Raw genomic sequence first — 19,877 nt, 5'->3', positions numbered from 1 at the left:
GAAATGATTGATTTGATTTATGATGATTTGATTTGATTTAGTGATTTATTCCGAACATCCAGTGAAATTTAACATATATGCACTTGCAAAACATACATAATAATACAAATATCAAAAATCATAACAATCTTAGTTTAGAAGAAAAGCACAATAATTCCATTTACATGCCCGAAAAGGGGTGGGAAGAAGTATAACTTAAGACCCAAACATCCACCAATGACCAAAATCATCTACTAATCTAAAATGTTTAATACCTGTTGATCCACTAATCCTATCAATACATGTAAATAATTGGTTTAAAATGCAGTTTGTCATCTTTTCATAGTCATCAGATATGACCCATTTGGACCTTCAGAATCTCCGTAGTGAACGTGGAAACACAGTCTTTTTCTACAACACTGATTCACCAGTAAAACCCATGGAGCTGGATTGATGACAGTGGATGACACATTTAGTTTATGTTCATATTTTACAAAAAAAAAAGTCACGTTTTCTTCAGTTTCCTCTGTTTTTGATTAAATAACCATCACCTTTAATCTGAGCTTTTATGAACATCTACATGATCAGTAAATTAAATATAGGAAAATACCTGATTTATACTTAAAAATTCCAAATACAGAGCATAATATTAGAATAAATGGTGATAAATCAAAAGTTAAAAAGTTAAAAATAGAGAAAATTAATTTGGGAACTGCCACAAAAGTAGCACTGGGTCTTTATGAGTTAATGGTACACGGTACATGATAGAACAAAATATAGTTAACCAGGTCTCGGATTTGTAGCCTAAGAAAGATAAAGAATAAAAATAGAAAATATAAAAGATAAGTTGGGTAGAATAAAAACTATCATAATATGGAAAAAAGCAATGAAATAAATTCTTTATTTGTACAAAATTACACAGTAAGCAGCAACAGCGCAGTTAAAGTGATGGTAACACATGCCCGTTAACCTCATTTATCTGACATTAGCCGTACATAAGATGTTATTTTGCATCATTTAGTCATGGTGACTCAAATTGTGTAATAGGTTATAGATTTCCCTTTGCTGTGTCTATTCCCCTGCTGTGAGTAAATTGGTGCCACCAGAGATAACTTCATATATCACTGGAGTAATTAGAAACAGAGGAGAGGAAGGGGTAAACCAAATCACAGTTCAGCTCATTTTAGAAAATCAGTTAAATATGACATTTAACCACAGTGTTACAAAGAAAATATGCAAATGTTTTGTGTGATCCGAGAGAAATTTAATTGATTTTATTTGTGTTTATTTTTCTATTTGTCTGATAAAAACGTGATTCTGTTTTTTCACTGCTTTGCTGCTTTTAGAACTTTCAACGGTCTGACAGACTGAGACAGCTGTATATGATTTTCTGTTATGTGTGGAATCTGTATAATAAGGAAAAGAGGAGAATAAAGTTAAGAGCAGAAAGAACTGAAGTTTGAGTGTCTTTGCTTCAAGACAAAAAGTCTGACTTATAAATTCCTCTGTAGTTCCTGTCAACACAACTTTAACCGTCAAAGAGCCAAACAGCCACCAGCAACCAAAACCATACAGATAAATGAAAAAACTGAATAACTTTTCCCCCACTAATCCTATTAATACATTGAAATCACTCAGGTAAAATACATTTTTTCAGATTTGCAGCATCATATCATCAGATATGACCCATTGGTCTTTCAGAGGATCCGTCATTTTCTGCTGCTGACATGTTTTTATGTTCAGTTAATGATATACTTTGCTGAAATTCACTTTTTCTTCAAGTTTCTCTTTTTTGATACAATAACTGACAGTAAATAAAAATGAGGACAAACATGACTTTCACTGAAAAAAAAAAAAAAAAAAAAATGAAGAGGATAATATTAAAATACATGGTGGTAAACCGCTTCATAAAGGTTAGATACAGAGGGAAAATCATTTTCACATCAACACAAAAAATATTTCTAGGTTTCTAACAGGAATTATACAAGTAGGAGCTATTTGTCTATTTAGTTTCCATTCAAAGTTAATTTACCTTTTTGTTCAGTAATTTAGTATATTTTGCTAATTGTTTATTTTTTGATTTGTTTGCTTTTTGTTTGTTTAATATCTAGAATATATTTTTTTGATTTTCATGGTCATTGCTTTCATTCTTTAGTATTTTGCACCTTTTGTTTCGTTTGTTTTCTTATCGCAGTGTTTTTCAGCCTTTGGGTCGGGACCGCACATGGGGTCGCCTGGAATTCAAATGGGGTCCCCTGAAATTTCTAGTAATTGATAAAAAATAAAAACTTACTAATAAAAAATGTATGGTGAGTTGACAGAGACAATCACAAACTATAAAAGACATGACACACTGAAGCTGAAACTGAAGCACTGTGGTTCTGTTTATCTTTCAAATGTTCATTGTGGTTGGTTTCAGATGCTGCAGCTCTTTCATAATTCATAGTTTGAGTTATTGTTTGTTCAGTATTAATTGTCAGCCTTGTAAATCCAAGCTGGACTGACTGTACATATCCTGACCAAGGAAAATAAAATTCTCATTTTGTGCAATAATCTACACCTGGCTTTTCTGCCTCCATCCATAATAATATACATTATATAGACTAAATGTCCTCTCTGTTCTTAACTGCTTGCCTGGGTAAATAAAGGTTAAATTAAAAAAAATAATAATAAAATTAATTAACGTTTATTTGTAACATAGTATAGCAAATTATTACAGGGTGGGGAAGCAAAATTTACAATATTTTGAGGCAGGGATTGAAAGACAGTGTATGATCAATTAGTTTATTGAAAGTCATGAGAATTTATTTGCCACAAGAAAATTTACATAATAGAAAATGTTTTTTATTCTATGTGTCCTCCTTCTTTCTCGATAACTGCCTTCACATGCTTCCTGAAACTTGCGCAAGTGTTCCTCAAATATTCGGGCGACAACTTCTCCCATTCTTCTTTAATAGTATCTTCCAGACTTTCTCGTAATAGTTTTGCTCATAGTCATTCTCTTCTTTCCATTATAAACAGTCTTTATGGACACTCCAACTATTTTTGAAATCTCCTTTGGTGTGACGAGTGCATTCAGCAAATCACACACTCTTTGACGTTTGCTTTCCTGATTACTCATATGGGCAAAAGTTTCTGAAAAGGTATGGATAATAGTGTTAGGTATGATTATGACATCAATATATGTTTGGTTTCAAAACAATTGACGTAGTGCCTGCTGAGAAAAAACAACTAAATGTTCATTGTAAATTTTGCTTCCCCACCCTGTACATGATCAAAAACAAATTAATTTTAGCAAAAAAAAAAAAAAAAAAAAAAGTCTCAGTTTTGAATGTCTGGAGTCATCAGAAATTTGTGATGTTAAAATGGGATCACAAGCCAAAAAAGGTTGGAAATCACTATCTTATTGGTTTAGACCATGGGCACCTGGGTATAAACAGGCAGCACCAAGTTAGACCATCATGCACCTGGGTGGGCCTATGGTTTTTTACCAGACAGTCAGTCAGTCACAGTCAGACAGGATGAGCAGGACAGGCAGCAAAAAGGCCTTGGTTGTTGTTTGCCGGGGAGAAAAGCCTTAAAATAAACCACTTGGAATACATCTATGGTACGGACATTTTATTTTTGACTGCGTAAACCACAAACCCATGGTGCATCTAGTGGTTATTTGAGTTATGTTGAAGTCTTAAGTTCAGTCACTTTTAAGTTGTTTAAATTTGACGACAAACAGCTGCTACAATACATATTAAAGATTTTGGCAGAACTTAGAACATCCCATAAAGAACAGTCTTCTCCCAACGCTAACAGAGACGTTTCTGCTGCTGTACTGTTCTATATGTGGTGCTTAGGTCTTGTGACTGAAGCCCAGTTTAAGCTTTTAAACCATTTTGTGATTAGTTGAGATTCCCTGAAAGTGAAGGATTACAGTCATGGCTTTTTAAATGCAGAATATACAGGATTTAATAAAAGCCAACATCATCCATGTGTACTCTTTAAACAGATCTAGAGTGTCTCAGAATTAGGAAATCAAACAAGAGTTACACCGTTGTCCTTTTATGTTTCGTGTCCTTGTCTCTCCTCTACACTTTTGTATCAGAGACTCTAACAACAAGTAACTACAAACATTCAGCTGCATCAGACTGGAGCAACTTGTGTATTTACTGATCTGATTTTAGGACCAAAATAAATTGTTATTATCTCATCATCTCATCTCTTTTAGTTGCCTTCACTGTACATGGAGTACTGGTTAACAGAATTTGTTTTCCATCTTTATTTGTGTTTCCATGCATATTAAATTAAATGAAGACTGTTCAAAGAAAAAAAATTCAAGAAGGTATTGGAGAGACCTTGGATGGAAGAGTTATAACATCACCACTTTAATCAATTTAGGATAAGATGGGTCATACAGTTATTTCCGTCTACTCAAATGGATTAGGGATTTAATGTAGGAAAGTGCATTTTCTGTCTGTGACTGTATTTTGTTTAAGACTTGAAGATAAAGTCACATTATTTATATTTAATGGAATTTGAGTCAAACATGTGGCTGGGTTGGTCGGTTGTTTTCCATCTGTAAAAAGCATTACATCCGTCTCTTACACACAACTAAAAGCATTTACTTTGATTTTATAGTTTCTACAACAGGCCTACAAACATTAGATGTGATGTAGTTTTTTTGATAGAGGTGCAATATGTTACAATACAACATTGAAAACATTAAGAAATGCAAACTATATTTTATACAAAGAATATACAGCAAATTTAACACTTTTTTAAATACATTTTTAATTGAAAATGAAATGCAAGAATTATGATTCCAGCTAAATTTGTGACACATACCTGTAAAAATAATGACAATAATATAGTAAAATGTAGTTCAATGTAATAAAATGCTCATCAAACCTAAGTACTGATAAATATATATGTTTGAGAGAAGTCTTTTTTTTTTTTTTTTGCTATTTTGAGGCATATGTCATGATGCAGATTTTGTATTTGCTTTTTTAATCTAAATATTCCAGTGTGTGTTAGGAACTACCCTGTTAACCCTTTATAGTTCACACATAAAAATACTCTGAAATTCAAAATTTCAACCTTTGTGTGTTACTGGAGGACATAACAAGACTTTTTTACTTTTGTGAAATTTTTCTACATTTTTTATTGTTATGTAGAAAATCAAGGTAAATGGAGTTACCATATTTGGTTCCTTACCCATAAGTTGCAAAAAAAAAACAAACACAAGAAGTAAATATAAAAAAATGCAAAACAAACACATGTAAGGTGACAGGAATATGTATTTGATAACATTAGAACATCACTTTTGGAACATTAGACCAACATTTGTGCTGATCCAGACCCCTGTCCACATCCACATGATCCCTTTGGACATCATTCCTTACATTAGTACTATTACTTCATGGTACCTAACAAAGCAGGTACACTCACTGTTCATGCAGAGGTGGACCTTACAGACCCTGGAGACCACATTGGACCTGAGACTGTTGCCTCACTGTTCTCACTGTAATTGTTGCTGTCAGTGCTTTGTAATGTATGTAGAAATCACCAAAAATAGTCACTTGCCCGATAAAGGATTAAGGAATCAGGAGGTCAGTGTTACTCTTGGAGGCATCTAAACTAGTGCTATGTAGCAGACAAATGTGGGTACCGTGTGTCATCATTTGATAGGTGTTGCTAAAAATTAATGTAGACACATAATCTCACATGGTCAGACTTATGTCTATGGCATTAACAATGTGTTAACATTGGAAATAGGCAAGGCTCATCCATTATTTTTATGGAATAGGACTAAAAATTTGGATTGTTCTTTAAATGAATCATACTCAATTGGTAGCACCAAGTGAAAAATGTCAGGAGAGAAGCATGTTATAATATTAAAATGCCTTAATCCCACAGAAAAGACAACAACATGTAAAACTAGAAAAACACTCAGAGAGCACAGATCTCCGCCAAGGCAGATCAGTCCCCCCACCCCCGATCACCACCAAAATTTAATCATTTGTTCCTTGTGCCAGTATCAACATTTCCTGAAATTTTTATCCAAATCCATCCACAACTTTTTGAGTTATCTTGCACACGGACAGACAGACCAACAAACCAACGCTGGCAAAAACATGACCTCCCTGGCAGAGGTAAATATGTGTCTTTTCAAAACCTGCCACCTTTGAGGTGTAGCTGCTGAGGTTATTTTTCATGTTCTGGGGGTATTTTCACAGCAGTAACACAGACAGTGGGAGGTGGGACGATCAGGGGCCAACCCTGCCACTGTGTGGCAGAAATAATCCCATTTATTCCACCAGGGCACATCCTGTAAACTGGACTAGCAGACACATGTTACAACCATACCTAGTCTCCCCTATTTAATGAGGACATTCAAACATTACATATAGAGCAGTGAAAGTCATGAATTTCACCATGATCAGTCACATAAAAACTACATGAACCTGGAAATTAGCTCTAAAATCAACCCAAACCACAGTTAATGTAGATGTAGCTGATGATTAATGTGTAAATACAGTACGTTGACAATACATTTAGTTTTTGACAGATTTTTAAATTAGAAGTGTTTTGTTTACAGTATTTTACAGGAAGTTTTCAGAGTAAGTATTTTAGCAATACTTTTAGAATAAGTTCTATCTATCTATCTATCTATCTATCTATCTATCTATCTATCTATCTATCTATCTATCTATCTATCTATCTATCTATCTATCTATCTATCTATCTATCTATCTGATTTGGTTCTTTAAAAACTGAGCTGAAGTTAATCTTGAATAGAATAGAATAGAATAGAATAGAATAGAATAGAATAGAATAGAATAGAATAGGTCTTTTGTCACAGTTAGGAAAACAATGAAAATCCGTTTAGCAGTTTCTGTTTAACAGCAGATTCTTCAAGTGCAAAAAGAAAAACTGTATAGAAAACTATCACACAAAAACTATACTGAAAATATATACAAAAAAAAAAAAAAAAAATAGTGACAATGTACAAAACTAGAAAAAAAAAAAATCTACAAAAAGTTTACTCTGTATAGAAGAAATATAAAGGATAAGGAAAGACAAGGTATACAATCTTTCTGATAGAACGACCTATGTAAAATGCATCAGTGAGAAGGAAGATGGATGTTTAAACAGGGAGAAGTTAGAGAATTAGAGGAAAATGTGCACAAAAGAGAGGCAAATAATGAGGTCAGAAAAACATTATGGTAGTTGTCTTTTTGCAATTCAACAGTGTTTTTTTGTTTGTTTGTTTGTTTGTTTGTTTGTTTGTTTGTTTGTTTTGTTGCATTTTATGAGAAGAATTTTCAGATTCCATATTATTTTTGACCCTTACATTTTTCTTTTTTGGTCTAAATGTGAAGTAAGGTTCAGGGCAGAATAAAGTGCCCGCCTCCCCCTCCTTCTTTTACGCACAAGCCTCGGAGCCTTTATGGGCGGACCGGCCAGTCAGCTGATGACTGACTGAAATACTCCTCACAATCTCTGTCCTCAATACATGGATTTCGTCACAGGAATGATTTTCTAGTCAATTACGCACAATGTGGAAAATTTCATACAAGTGCAGAGGGAAGACTCACAACTTGTTTGGATTTTTCTCAGGAATGTGTCCTCTGCGCGCACCGGGAGTCACTGGGGACATGCAGAGGCACCAGATTTGGTCCTGCTTTGACTCAGTTTTATGATACCGAGCCGCCCGTTTACATGCGATTTATTCCTGTGATGGGGAGAAGAATCACATGGAGCTGCGGTTCCGTGATCCTGCTGGTCATCATTTGCTCATGTCGTGCCATCACTCTGGAGTCCATCCACTGGAGCAGCTCCAATAAACAGTAAGTGGATCATTCAGGTTCACACTGGGACGGAACTTGTACTAAGATCTAATAAGGAAATGGAGGAAGCTGCTGTTTGGACGTTTTTGTAGTTCTTGATGAATTCTAGTTTTAATTGGTTAGTTCAGTAATTAATTAATGGAAAAAATAGTCTCTTATTTTGACTTTTAATTGTTTAAACCTTTTTTTTTTTTTTTTTTAAACACATATGTTATGTATTGACCAGTGTATGGATCTGTTCTGTATCTGTTTCACATCAGGTTAACCCTTTCATGCATGAATTATGAGAACCTTAGTCAAGATTGTTTTCCTGAGTGTTTTTATTCCTCTTTAGGCATGAAAAAAACAATGTGATTGTTTTTTTTTTTTTTTTTTTTTTTATTAAGTAATCTATTTTTCATGGAGTTACAAAAAGGCCCACTCATTTGGACACCATGGGTTTAATTTTTGAAGCAAAGAAACATGTTTTTAAAATACAATATCAGAAAGGGATAAAGTGTAAAAAAACTATAAAACAAAAGCATTTTTGATGCAGCTAATCTGATGTTTTCTCACCTTTTATCATACTCTCATACTAGTTATTACTCACTTCATGGAGATAATATAAAAAAACCCAAAAACGTTTTGTTTAAGAAAACTGTTAATTACAGTCTAATAACAATTTGCAATTGATTTACACTCAATCATGCTACTGCAGATCAGGTTTATCAAGAACATAAACTTGCAGTAATGGTATGAATGTCAGTGTATGAGATGGTGCATAAGCATCCACTGTGTTGGCTGATATGGAACTGAAACAACAAAACCCATGAATATACAAGGGAACAGCTGTAGAGTAGCTGTCCACTGTAGTGACCAGTATGCATGAAAGGGTTAAAGATCTTCAACTTTGGAAATGTATGGACATTTATTGATTATTGCACTTTTTTAAATTGATTTTGTTGGGGTTTTTTTATATTGTGATCATTGATTTTCAAATTGTGTCTAATGCTAAGTAGACAATTTAGTGCTACCTCCTCCCCTCCATAAATGTCACAACTACTATTAAACTGATTTATGTTCAATACTAGTTAAATCTATAAATGAATCAAAAGCATTAAATCAGCTATAAAAAGGGTAATTCTAGGTGCAGTTTTTATTTTCTGTGTCCTTCATTGTGCTTAAAAAAATTAATATTAGCCACAGACAAGTTTTGCATTAGCACCGACTAATTAGCAACAAAATCATTTTCAGATCCTTATGCCATATCTTTATTTGGGATTCATCACAAAAACAGACCTCACTCTCATTGTCTCACTGTCGTCTTAACACTGTTCTATCTCCTCGCTGACAGATTCGTTCCAGGAAAGGGACTAGTCCTCTATCCTCAGATTGGGGACAAGATGGACATTGTGTGTCCCCGGGCAGACACCACCTCCAGGGAAACGGAGGAGTTTTACCGAGTGTACCTGGTCTCCAGACGTCAGATGGAGAGCTGCACCATTGACAAGACGGATACACCCTTACTGAACTGTGACAAACCTCACCGGGACGTTAAGTTCACATTCAAGTTCCAGGAGTTCAGCCCAAACCTCTGGGGTTTGGAGTTCCTCAAAGGGAGGGATTATTATATCACCTGTGAGCAAATTACCCCTGAGTCAAACCTTTGTCCCCATTACCCTGTACGTACACGTTTAGCATAACATAGAAAGAACTGAAGCACAAGCTGACAGTTCCTACAGGTGGAACAATTGAATCTATAGCAACTCTTTTATTTATTTATTTTTTTCTTCTTGACTGAAGAGGAAGCCATCATCTTGGGCTCCCTCTCACTGTGTCAGTTCATGTAAGAATCAAAGCTGTGGCCTTGTTTTTGGACCACTGTCAGTTAAACCAGCATCTTAGTGGCAAGTGATGCATGAGATAGAGAGCAAGTCTGACCATGTAGCCTCATCCACGTCGCCACACTCTGACAGCACACTTCGCTCTGGCTGGGCAGTGTGATTCCAAGAGCTTACATGCCCCAAATCACACAAGGCTTTTACAGCATCAGGCAGATTTGACGGGAGCTTTCATGGCAACGTAGCTTGTAGCCTGCGAGATGTTGTTATCTGACCTAAATGCTCCTAACAAGTCTAAGTGTGTGTATATGTGTGTGTGTGTGTATATGTGTGTGTGTGTGTGTGTGTGTGTGTGTGTGTGTGCGGGACTGACAGGGGTGACACAGAGTTCTCGGTGTGTGTGCTTTTTAACACTACAGCTTGGTTTCAGTGTGTTGATGCTATGCATGTGATGAGCTTTTTAAACTTATACAAACTAATCTGATATTTTGAACTTCTTCTTGCATGTGTGATGCAACATTTAGTAACTGGCCAACATCTGCAAATATATTAGAAAGTTTCTGTGCATTCCTTAAAGTAATTTTGCATTCTAATAATTGTGTGGCACATAAATTTTGAGAGTTAACACTAGTTTTATGTCTGCCTCCTCTCTCTCTATGCATTAGCCACTTCTATTGGTTCTCTGCAAGGTCTGGATAACACTAATGGAGGAGTGTGCAGAACCAAATCCATGAAGCTTGTGTTGAGAGTTGGCCAGAGTAAGTACTTTATGTGTATGGGGCAGCACGTGGTTGTGTGAATGAAAGAGAGTTGCGTTACACACACACACACACACACACACACACACACAGTAATGCTTAAATAACAATCACAATTGTTTCATTCAGGTTATTACAAGTGTAATGCAATAATAACATATTATGCAATAATAGCTCCCCTCTTTGGATTTATTGAGAGGTCAGATAATCATGTTCATCTATTCATTCTCTTTTGGAGAGATTAATGTCATGAATATTCTCAAATCCCCAATTCAACCCCCTGGCAGCTTAAGGCCATTAGTATTATCTTGCATGCAATTTGGACTGACTGGATGTCAATAAGCCTCCCCGACCCCCCATGAACACCAGAATAGGCAATCGTTTTCATGATCTTGTCCTCTTATCACACACTTTATAATTTAATGCAGATCATGAACTTCTTCACTGATCAATCTTAAAATATTTATAGAGACATTTATCTAAACTATTAATATGAAATTAGTTGATTGTTGCAAAAGTAGCAGTAATATGAGATAGATAGATAGATAGATAGATAGATAGATAGATAGATAGATAGATAGATAGATAGATAGATAGATAGATAGATAGATAGATAGACTACACACCACTCAATTAAATGATTTCTTGACCCTTTTTTTCCACTATTCACACAACATACAGTTTTTTCAATGTTCTTTATTTTTATCAGTATACCAACAAATTTAAGACACTGTACTGAGCTGCACATGATCACAGAAGTCAGACAGGATGCCATATTACTGTGTGTGTTTGAAACTACTTAAAACTGTAAGCTGTAATTTTACAGGAAAAAAAAAACCCTTAAGGATTCTTCATATACATAATTCAGGAGTTTGACTCAGAGATGAAAAATCTGCATTTCGTGTGTTTCTCATCTAATCATGAAAGCATCAGGCTGTTTTCCTCCTGTGTTTACTAACATAACTGGTGTAAACAAATATTTACAGAGGAGATTAATAAGTCAGATTTAGTAGTAATTCCGTGCTTGTCCTGGTATTAAATGTGCTGTCAGTCAGTTTGGATGTCACAGGAGTTACAAGTGCTATTTGTGGATTTATATTTATATACAGATACAACACCTTTAAAAATACAATACAGAATAGGTGTCATTTTTATGCTCTGTAATGATACTAATCATGTTAGGTGTAAATTTGACCCAAAAACACATCTGCTGAAAGGACATTAATATATAGTGTGATAACTTGAAGTGAAATCCTGAACATTCTGGTTCTCAATAATCATTCAGTGACACCAGAAATGATACTAATAAACTCAAAAATCTATGGAGTTTCTGTGGTTTCAGTCATTTGTAACGTATTCTGATTTCCTGTTTGCTGTAAACCTCCCATTTTTCCTTCAGCATGTCATTTGAATACTCTGATCTCCCCTTGTTTAAGTCTGTGATTTTTTTCTTACATTTCTTTTTTTTTTTCTCCAAACCGCAGCATGAATTCGTTGTTTTCAGTTATGTCTAATGCATGTGTTGGTAGAAAAAGTGTTGGCATTAGATTAGACGTAGTTTTTCCAGTGAAGTCTCGGTTTTGACTCAAAACAGAACTCTTCTCAATTACTGAGGTAAGAAAATGGTTTATGTGCGTCTTCTGTGACATGCTGTTGCCTGAATGACTGTTCAATCAAAAAAAAAAAAAAAAAAAAAAAGAAGCTGCAAGGGGCCGGATTGCACTGGAAACAGTTTCACATTATATCACCTCACTTAGCCTAAGTTAAATGTGAGAAATGTTACTCATTGTTTGTTTAGATCTCCATTAGCTTTTACATAGAAGCAGATATTCTTCCTGGGGTCATTCAGTTTATCATAACAATACTGAATACACACTCAGCACAACATGGTGTGCACAGATGTGATTATCTGTTAAGCACTTAATTGTTTTTCAGGTCCTTCAGACCCACCTTCAACACTGCAGGAGTCACCCACTAGATTTCCACCCACACGACCAAAGTCCAAGGCCAAGGATCCTTCCACGAAACAGACAGATGTTAAAAGCAAATCTGGTACGCAAACAAACGAAAAGTAATGATATACGTTGTACTTTTTATATTTACTTTTTTATTTGTTTGACTCTTTTTGAGTTTGTTACATTTTAGCACTGTTTTTGTATATTCAGTTAGTCTGAATAGATACTCAGAATAATACACTGAAAAATGTATTTTAGTCATGCAAGGCTAACACAGTTTTAGCTCATGTTTTCTAAGGGTAGGAAAAGATTGAATTTACATTTTACTTTAATTAAAGTCAGCATGACCAGTCTCATGGTTCCATTTACAGCTGTCAGGGAACATTTTGTACATGTGTTTTTACATTCTGGTACACTATGTTTATTGACAATGCTTCCTCTTTAATTTGGTAATAATATAATTCTCACAGCGACATATTTAGATTAGTTTGACCACCTATTTTGTTGCAAATGAGCAATATCATATAGCCTGAATATAAACACAGTTGTCAAGAGATGAGGAGGCAGTGTTATTACCACTTCAGTATTTTGCTGTATTCAAACTGATCATGACTCGTTGCCCCATTCATTGTCACATAAAGGCACCAAGCTGTTTTCCAGAATGACACTAATGATTAAAACATATTCTCCAGTGTTTGGTTTTGACATTGGTTTTCTTTATGTTAACACTAATCAGGCTGTCCCGGGGTGTAAAATGAGTGAAATTGTTTTCACAGCTATGTGCGGCTTGTCCTAATTTAATCTTTCATCCCTGTTTCTCCTTCCTTTTCTGCCTCTCCTTTCTTTCTAATGACAGACGCGAGCTCAGAAACGGGACAAACAAACCCCAGTGGCAACGGGGGCTCTGAGCCAGGACCGCTCATGTGGGTTGTCTCCGGCTGTGTGATCCTCCTTCTGGTCATCATAATTCTCATTGTCCTGTTGTGGAGGTACCGCCGTCGTCGCTGTGTCCCAGATAGCCAGCAGTCGGCCTCCGTGTCCCTCAACACTTTGGCTGTACCGAAACGGGACAGCATCAGCAGTGACAACATGGGCTCAGACCGCAGCGATGTTGTCTTTCCTCTGAGAGCTTCGGACAGCATGATCTGCCGTCATTATGAGCGTACGACCAGTGACTATGGCCCCCCTGTGTACATAGTTCAGGAAATAACACCCCAGAGCGCCACAAACATCTACTACAAAGTCTAAAATTTGCTGAAGTAGTGCCATTTTTCTAAAAAAAAAAAAAAAACAACTATATTAATCCTAAATTTTGACTTTTAAGGAAGATGCTTAGGTCACTTCCATAAAGGCACAGTTTAATGATTTGTTTTAAGTGTGACCAACCTTTTGGAGAGCTGTATTACATAAATAATAAGTTTATTACAGACAACCAAGTGCATAAAATATTATTGTTTCTTTGACATTTTTTCTAGTGAAAAGACAATCAAAGAATCATCAGATCTTATAAAATACTTGTGTCCTTTATCTTTGGTTTTTTGTTTTTTTTTTTGGTTTGTTTTTTTTAAGAGGAAAATGTATTTAGTTGTCACTTAATATGGCATCATACTGTTTGTACAGTAAAAACGTAGCATAGATACTTTAAGGAGAAATCTGCGAAATATACAGGACAACACACTAAATTTGTTAGCACTTAAACATTTGTTGATGCTGATTTTTGTGTTTTAATCTGTGTGTTTGAAATGCTATTTATTGATTTGTTGAGCTGTGATTTTTAATAATTTTGTGTTTCATATTGAAGTAAATCAATCTAAACAAGTCACACCGATCAGTGTCGCCCCAAATTTTTTTCATCTTTTAAAATATTTAGTGCTCATTTCATTACTACGTTCCATTTTACCTCATTTGATATGTCTATATACGAGGGCCGTTCAATAAGTTCATGGCCTCACCCAGAACTGAACAACACAGACTGATAATTTATATTTTATTTTTCAACATAATCTCCATTTACAGCAATGCACTTGGTCCATCGATGTTCAAACATCACTATCCCATCATGAAAGAATGTAACATCCTGTATTATAACAACCAGTATTTCTGGGTGAGGCCATGAACTTATTGAACAGCCCTCGTATTACTGTTATCGCTACAAAACTCTTCATGGTTGACATGATATGATAGAACTGTTTTGTAAAATAGTTTAGATGAGATACTTATCTTTTAATCAGACTGTGTGCTTCTCTAAACCAGTGAGAGCGGAGATAAAAGTGGTGGAAAAAAAGTGAGAGGAAGAGTACTAAAAACGGGAAATGAAAGTTTCAGGCAGAATGAACAGCTTCTAAATCACAACACAATCCGTGTTCCTCACCATGTGTTTTTACAGAATTAATAGGCAGCAAGTGTGTGATGATTCTTAATAATTCTAAGTTAATGCAGCTCAACTAATTATATCACTCCATTTGAACAGTTATTAAGAAATTTAAACCCCTGGTTAACGAATAAATGACATGGTTTTCACATGACTTATTTATTTACTTTTTTATTTGTTTAACCCTTAGAGACCGAGATCTGTTCTTTTGGTGACTTTGAAATTAAATTACATATGCACTTAACCTTTACTAAGTTATTTATCACCATTTCTTACAATATTAGCCACTGTATTTTTGGTGAAAATCAGATATTTTCCTATAACTAATTTTACTGACTGTGTAAATGTTCCTTAAAACTCAGTGTAAATTCAAAGGTTATGCTATCAGGAGAGAAAGTGACTTTTCAGGAAAATATATTATTAACTGAGCATAAAAACAATTGTCTTTGTCAAATTACACGGGTTTTATTGGTGAATCAATGTCAGAGATGATGATGGTTTTACATGTTCAGTTTACCTGAATTATTTGATTACCAATGACTAAGAAGTTGTTAAACATTTTAGATTAATAGGTGCTTTTGGTTGCTGGCAGATGTTTAGGTCTTTAAGGGTTAAGCCATGTAAAACAAAATACAAAGTTTCAGTTTGAATTTTGGAACCTGGATGCATAAAATTAGGCATTGCTCAGTGGACTTCTTCCTTTCATTTATTTTTAATGGTACTCTTGGGAGAGTGACTGTCATTCTGCAGGTAAACGCACCGTGGTGAGTGTTTCAACATGGACTGAATGGACGAAAAAGACTAAATGTTAAATGATCACTGATTCAAAAGGTTATACCTCTGCTTATTTAATAATGCATAAGTATCATAGGTATCATCAGAGGGGAAGCAATGTGACAGAAATGTATAAGGTTCCTAGTTGAAATGAATTTGCAGCCCCCTATCTGGTTAGATGTTAAAATAAAAACAGTTTTAAGTAACATTTTAGTAAGCTTTCAAGAGCAGAGTTTCAATTCACGTGACACTGACCCTCTGATCATAAGACACCAGACAAAAAATGTGACTTTTTCCAAAATAATTTGATTGTCATTTTTTTCATTGCATAACGGTGTAATGTGACCAAAACTCGTGAAGCTATCTGCAAAGTTGAAACAAACCATTTAATATAAAACACTTAGCACTTAATTGTCTCACAGCCTCTCCTGTGGCTCTGCACACAGCATCCATGGGTGAGCATGTTTCATGCTCCTTCAGCCACATCATGCCTCACATTTTCAACCTGTCAGCTTCCATGAGCTTCCTCTCCACCAGGGACACTGTTGCTTCTGGAAGCAAGAAGCTAGTCTGGAGCATCTTCAGGACGTGTGCTCTGCATCAACCACAGGAACACTCTCACATAGGGAATAATTGGCCTTTTTTTTTGTTAAATGAGTCTTTGTTTAATTTTCTTGTAATAAATAAAACTGCCTGAATTGTGGGAGTGTTCTACAGGGCACTTTTCCTGTAGGAGTGTAGCCCAGTACAAAAGCATCAATAAAGAGCTCAGATGACATGAATGGCCTCATTCTTATCCTGCAGCAATATGTAATTCACCCTCTGACAAGATATGTGTTTAAAGTGTCTGAGGGGGAAAAAATAGAAAATGTGTCAAAGATAACTTCATTATTACATTCTTTAACTGACCGCTAAAATAGAAACACAACATCTAGGCCAATTTCAACAACCACTCATTTTTTAAAAGGTGAACACAAGTATTCTGACCTTGGATGCTGTACTGAAATATCACACACGGCTCAAATGGCCTGCTAAATGGAGAAAAAAAACACAAACTAGGTTGTGATTTGGAAACATTAGAGAGCGTGTTCATTGTCTGTGTACATGTGCGTGTGTCTCCACCCCCTCGCTTGAAGTAGGACTATTCCTTGCTCTCGTGAGATGTTTTTGTCCTATGTGTAGCTTCACAGCTGAATGGGTCGTGGTCGGGTGAGGTGAGTTCAGTTGACCCCGGGGTCACTCAGAGACAATGGTCGTCAGGCTTCTATAGGAAGAACAAAACAGAGACCCCCAGGCTCATGGCCCCTGTTGTGGGTGGAGCCTGGCCATGGTAGGCCATTTTAGAAAAAAAAAAAAAAAAAAAAAAAGGAGCAGAAGTGGCGCTGCAACAGAGGAGTTATTTTGGATCTATCTTAGAGGTTTGAGTGTAACAACAAATAGTGGCAAAACAGTTTAAGTTTTCCATTTTACTGTATGTCATTTTTTTGCTCACTTTCATAGCCTACATAAAAGCTCATGCAGTGATTTTAAACCTGCAGGTGCCACTGACCTTAAGTGTGACTGCTTTTCTTTGCTTTTATTAAGTAAAAGTATAGTACCATGCAAAGAGCTATATATTTACATGCCTGTGCAACGTCAGTATCTGATCATTTATGTTTGGAGCATAAAGCTTGTGGTGGTGGGGGGGGGGGTGTCTCAGGAAAGCCATAAGCTTTTATCTGACCCCATGGGACGATGTGAAGACGACTGCTTCACTAGTCCGCCCACCCCCACCCCACTCCCATATGCAGAGGAACTAGCCCCACCACTGGCTTTGTGTAGGGGGTTGGGGGTCATGACTGAGCGCTCCCACTCCCACAGTGTGCCCAGAGAAATGGTGAGCAAATATTCTGGTATGAGAGGTAAAACTTTCGGACAGCTGGTCAGTTGAGGGACTGTGAATCACAGAACAAATTACCCACATAACTCTTGTTTTAGTGGACAAAGAGGGCAGGATCAGCATGAAGCAAACACTGCCTCTGTAAATAATTAATCATGTTAAATCTATTGATCATCTTCTGGGACTGAATGAGTCCATCACTGCTCCTCTGTTACAATTAGATGAATTTTTTTTTTAAAACAACAGAAACTCCAGTGATGAGGAAGTTTGGCTTAGTGCTTCCTCTTACAGTTGAAAATAAATCATGTTATTACAGTACAGTATAAAGTTTGCTAGTTCCCTCTGCTGGCCAGCAACCATATTGTGTTTTGCTTGTATGTTGATAAGAACTGAACATGTTCTAATGGGTGATATGAAAGTAGACTGTCGGAGGAGGTTTTCAAACTTGTCATAAAAAATGTATTTGCATGTTTTGAGGGTAAAAACCTGTGTGTAACCTTCTCAATATAACATATGGATTAAACTGTAATTTGGGTTGGTGTTTTAACACTTAGCAATGAAAAGTAAAGATTTCTGTCACAATCAATCAAATCGATGGAGTGTGGTTATTAATTTGGAGATTTGTGAATGGAACATCCCCTGTGTCTCAGTGAACTCTAACATTAATGCATTAATTGGTGTTAAAACACCTCTATATATATATTTTTTTTTTTTTTCATTTTTTGTGTACTTGAAGTGTGCACTGGACAGATTTTCTTTCCCTTATACTTAAAACCCACATGCAAAGTTAATGAGTGTTGCACTGTATGCAATGGAATAAAAGAGCAGGTATGAGGGCAGAAGTTGTAAAATAAACTTTAAGCCTTATGATGCAAATAAGGAGCCATTTTTAATTACAAATAATTAGCTGCAAGTTTGAGGCTGAGTTTCCCTCTCTTCTGAACATATTAAAACATATATCTGAGATGATTGTGTCATTTTTACAAATGAAGAATAACTAGAAATACAAACATAACTTTACAAACTATAAAAGGCATCTGATGTTTAGAATTATCTACACGTGTTTCACAATAGAATGCGATTTTTTTTCTTCTTTATACATTTACAAAATGTCTGTTGCTTGTATTGTTCAATTGTTTCGATAAATTTGTTTGACAAGAAACAGCTTAAGTGTTGTGTGTTTAATCTGGGCCCTGCGTCTTGTCAGTGGGCCCTGGATTTGTTGCAGTACTCAACTGCTTCTCTGTTGTGGTTGATGGTTTATGCCTTTGGTCATAATGTCTCCACAATATCCTGCTCCTTTGTTTTAATCCTGAGAAGAAAACATCTCAATGGGAAAGGCAAATTGTAAGCATGTAAGGTTTCAGTTTAATGTGGAGTGAAAAAACAAAACGAAAAACAAGCTTTCCACATCATAAGGCAGTCAAGATCATTAGTTTTTATGGAGATACAATTAGAAAATGACTTTTCACACCATGTAAACTAAACAGGCAGATTTAGTTTATATAGATGGCAATAATTAAGGTATATTTCCAAAAACATTATTTATAGATTGATGTTAAAAAAATGATGAACAATTTTAAAGCACTTTGTTATACAAAAGAAATATTAGGCTAAATTTAACTTACTTAAAATCCTGTTCAGGCTGTGTTTCAGCTGGCTTTTCAACTGGTTGTTGCACTATTAATCCACTGTAAACATGTTGTTGAATTTATATGAACAGATTACAAAAGAAAACACAACAGATTTGGATTTTATTGAAGAAACAACAGCCCCTTCTTTTTCGTTAAACAAACTTAAAAATAAAATGTATTACCTCTGGAAAAAAAGCTCTGAAGCTGACTTTGCAACATTAAACTCTTAGGTTTAAGCATTTCTCTCATTTACATCACATTAATTAGAGCAAACACAAAGCACATCTATAAATCATAAAAGATAAATGAATGAAAAATGATGGTTGCCTATTTAGCACTAAATATTTGTCTAAACGAAACAATACAAAAATACCTCTAAGAGAAGCCTATATAAAATTAAACAGTTTTATTTTTTCTTTAGGTCGATGAAATAAATTTGTTTGACATAAATACAATAAAACATAAATGTTGTGCATGTTTGTAAAGCAGCAACAGGTAAATTGTGTTTTTATTCTTATGAGATTAAAACATTAAAGATTAAAGGGAGAAATTTTTTAATTTACAGAATACTTTTACTATTTGAAATTATTATTATAATATTATTATTATTATTTTATTAATAATAAAAATCCCCTCTTTTTAAAAAAAATATTTAGCATCTTGTTAAATAAGACTTCCATGTGCTTTAAAGTGTATGACTAATCATCCTGTTTCCGTTACACAGGCTTTATGTTTCACACTCACTAAATGTAAAAGGTTGTGAAATCAGTGTCCGTCCGGTTGGATTCCCTCCCGTTTCTTAGGGTAGGTGGAGGCTGTTTGGTTGGAGATGTGGGTCGGAAGTACCGTAGTTTATGTATGCTAAT

General features: G+C 35.3%; 1 protein-coding gene across 1 annotated transcript; it reads left to right on the top strand.

Annotated features, from left to right (window-relative positions):
* Nucleotides 1-7,439: 7,439 nt before the first annotated feature.
* LOC115417084 (ephrin-B2a-like) lies at nt 7,440-14,175 on the top strand. The gene is made up of 5 exons (XM_030131058.1): nt 7,440-7,820; nt 9,154-9,437; nt 10,306-10,398; nt 12,334-12,450; nt 13,210-14,175. The coding sequence occupies exons 1-5, from the start codon at nt 7,693-7,695 to the stop codon at nt 13,599-13,601; spliced, it is 1,014 nt and encodes a 337-aa protein (XP_029986918.1). The 5' UTR covers nt 7,440-7,692; the 3' UTR covers nt 13,602-14,175.
* Nucleotides 14,176-19,877: the final 5,702 nt, after the last annotated feature.

The sequence above is a fragment of the Sphaeramia orbicularis genome, chromosome 3 (genome assembly GCF_902148855.1).
Source record: "Sphaeramia orbicularis chromosome 3, fSphaOr1.1, whole genome shotgun sequence".
Classification (NCBI taxonomy): Eukaryota; Metazoa; Chordata; class Actinopteri; order Kurtiformes; family Apogonidae; genus Sphaeramia; species Sphaeramia orbicularis.
The sequence above is the reverse complement of the archived record's forward strand: the minus strand, read 5'-3'. Positions and strand labels throughout refer to the sequence as shown.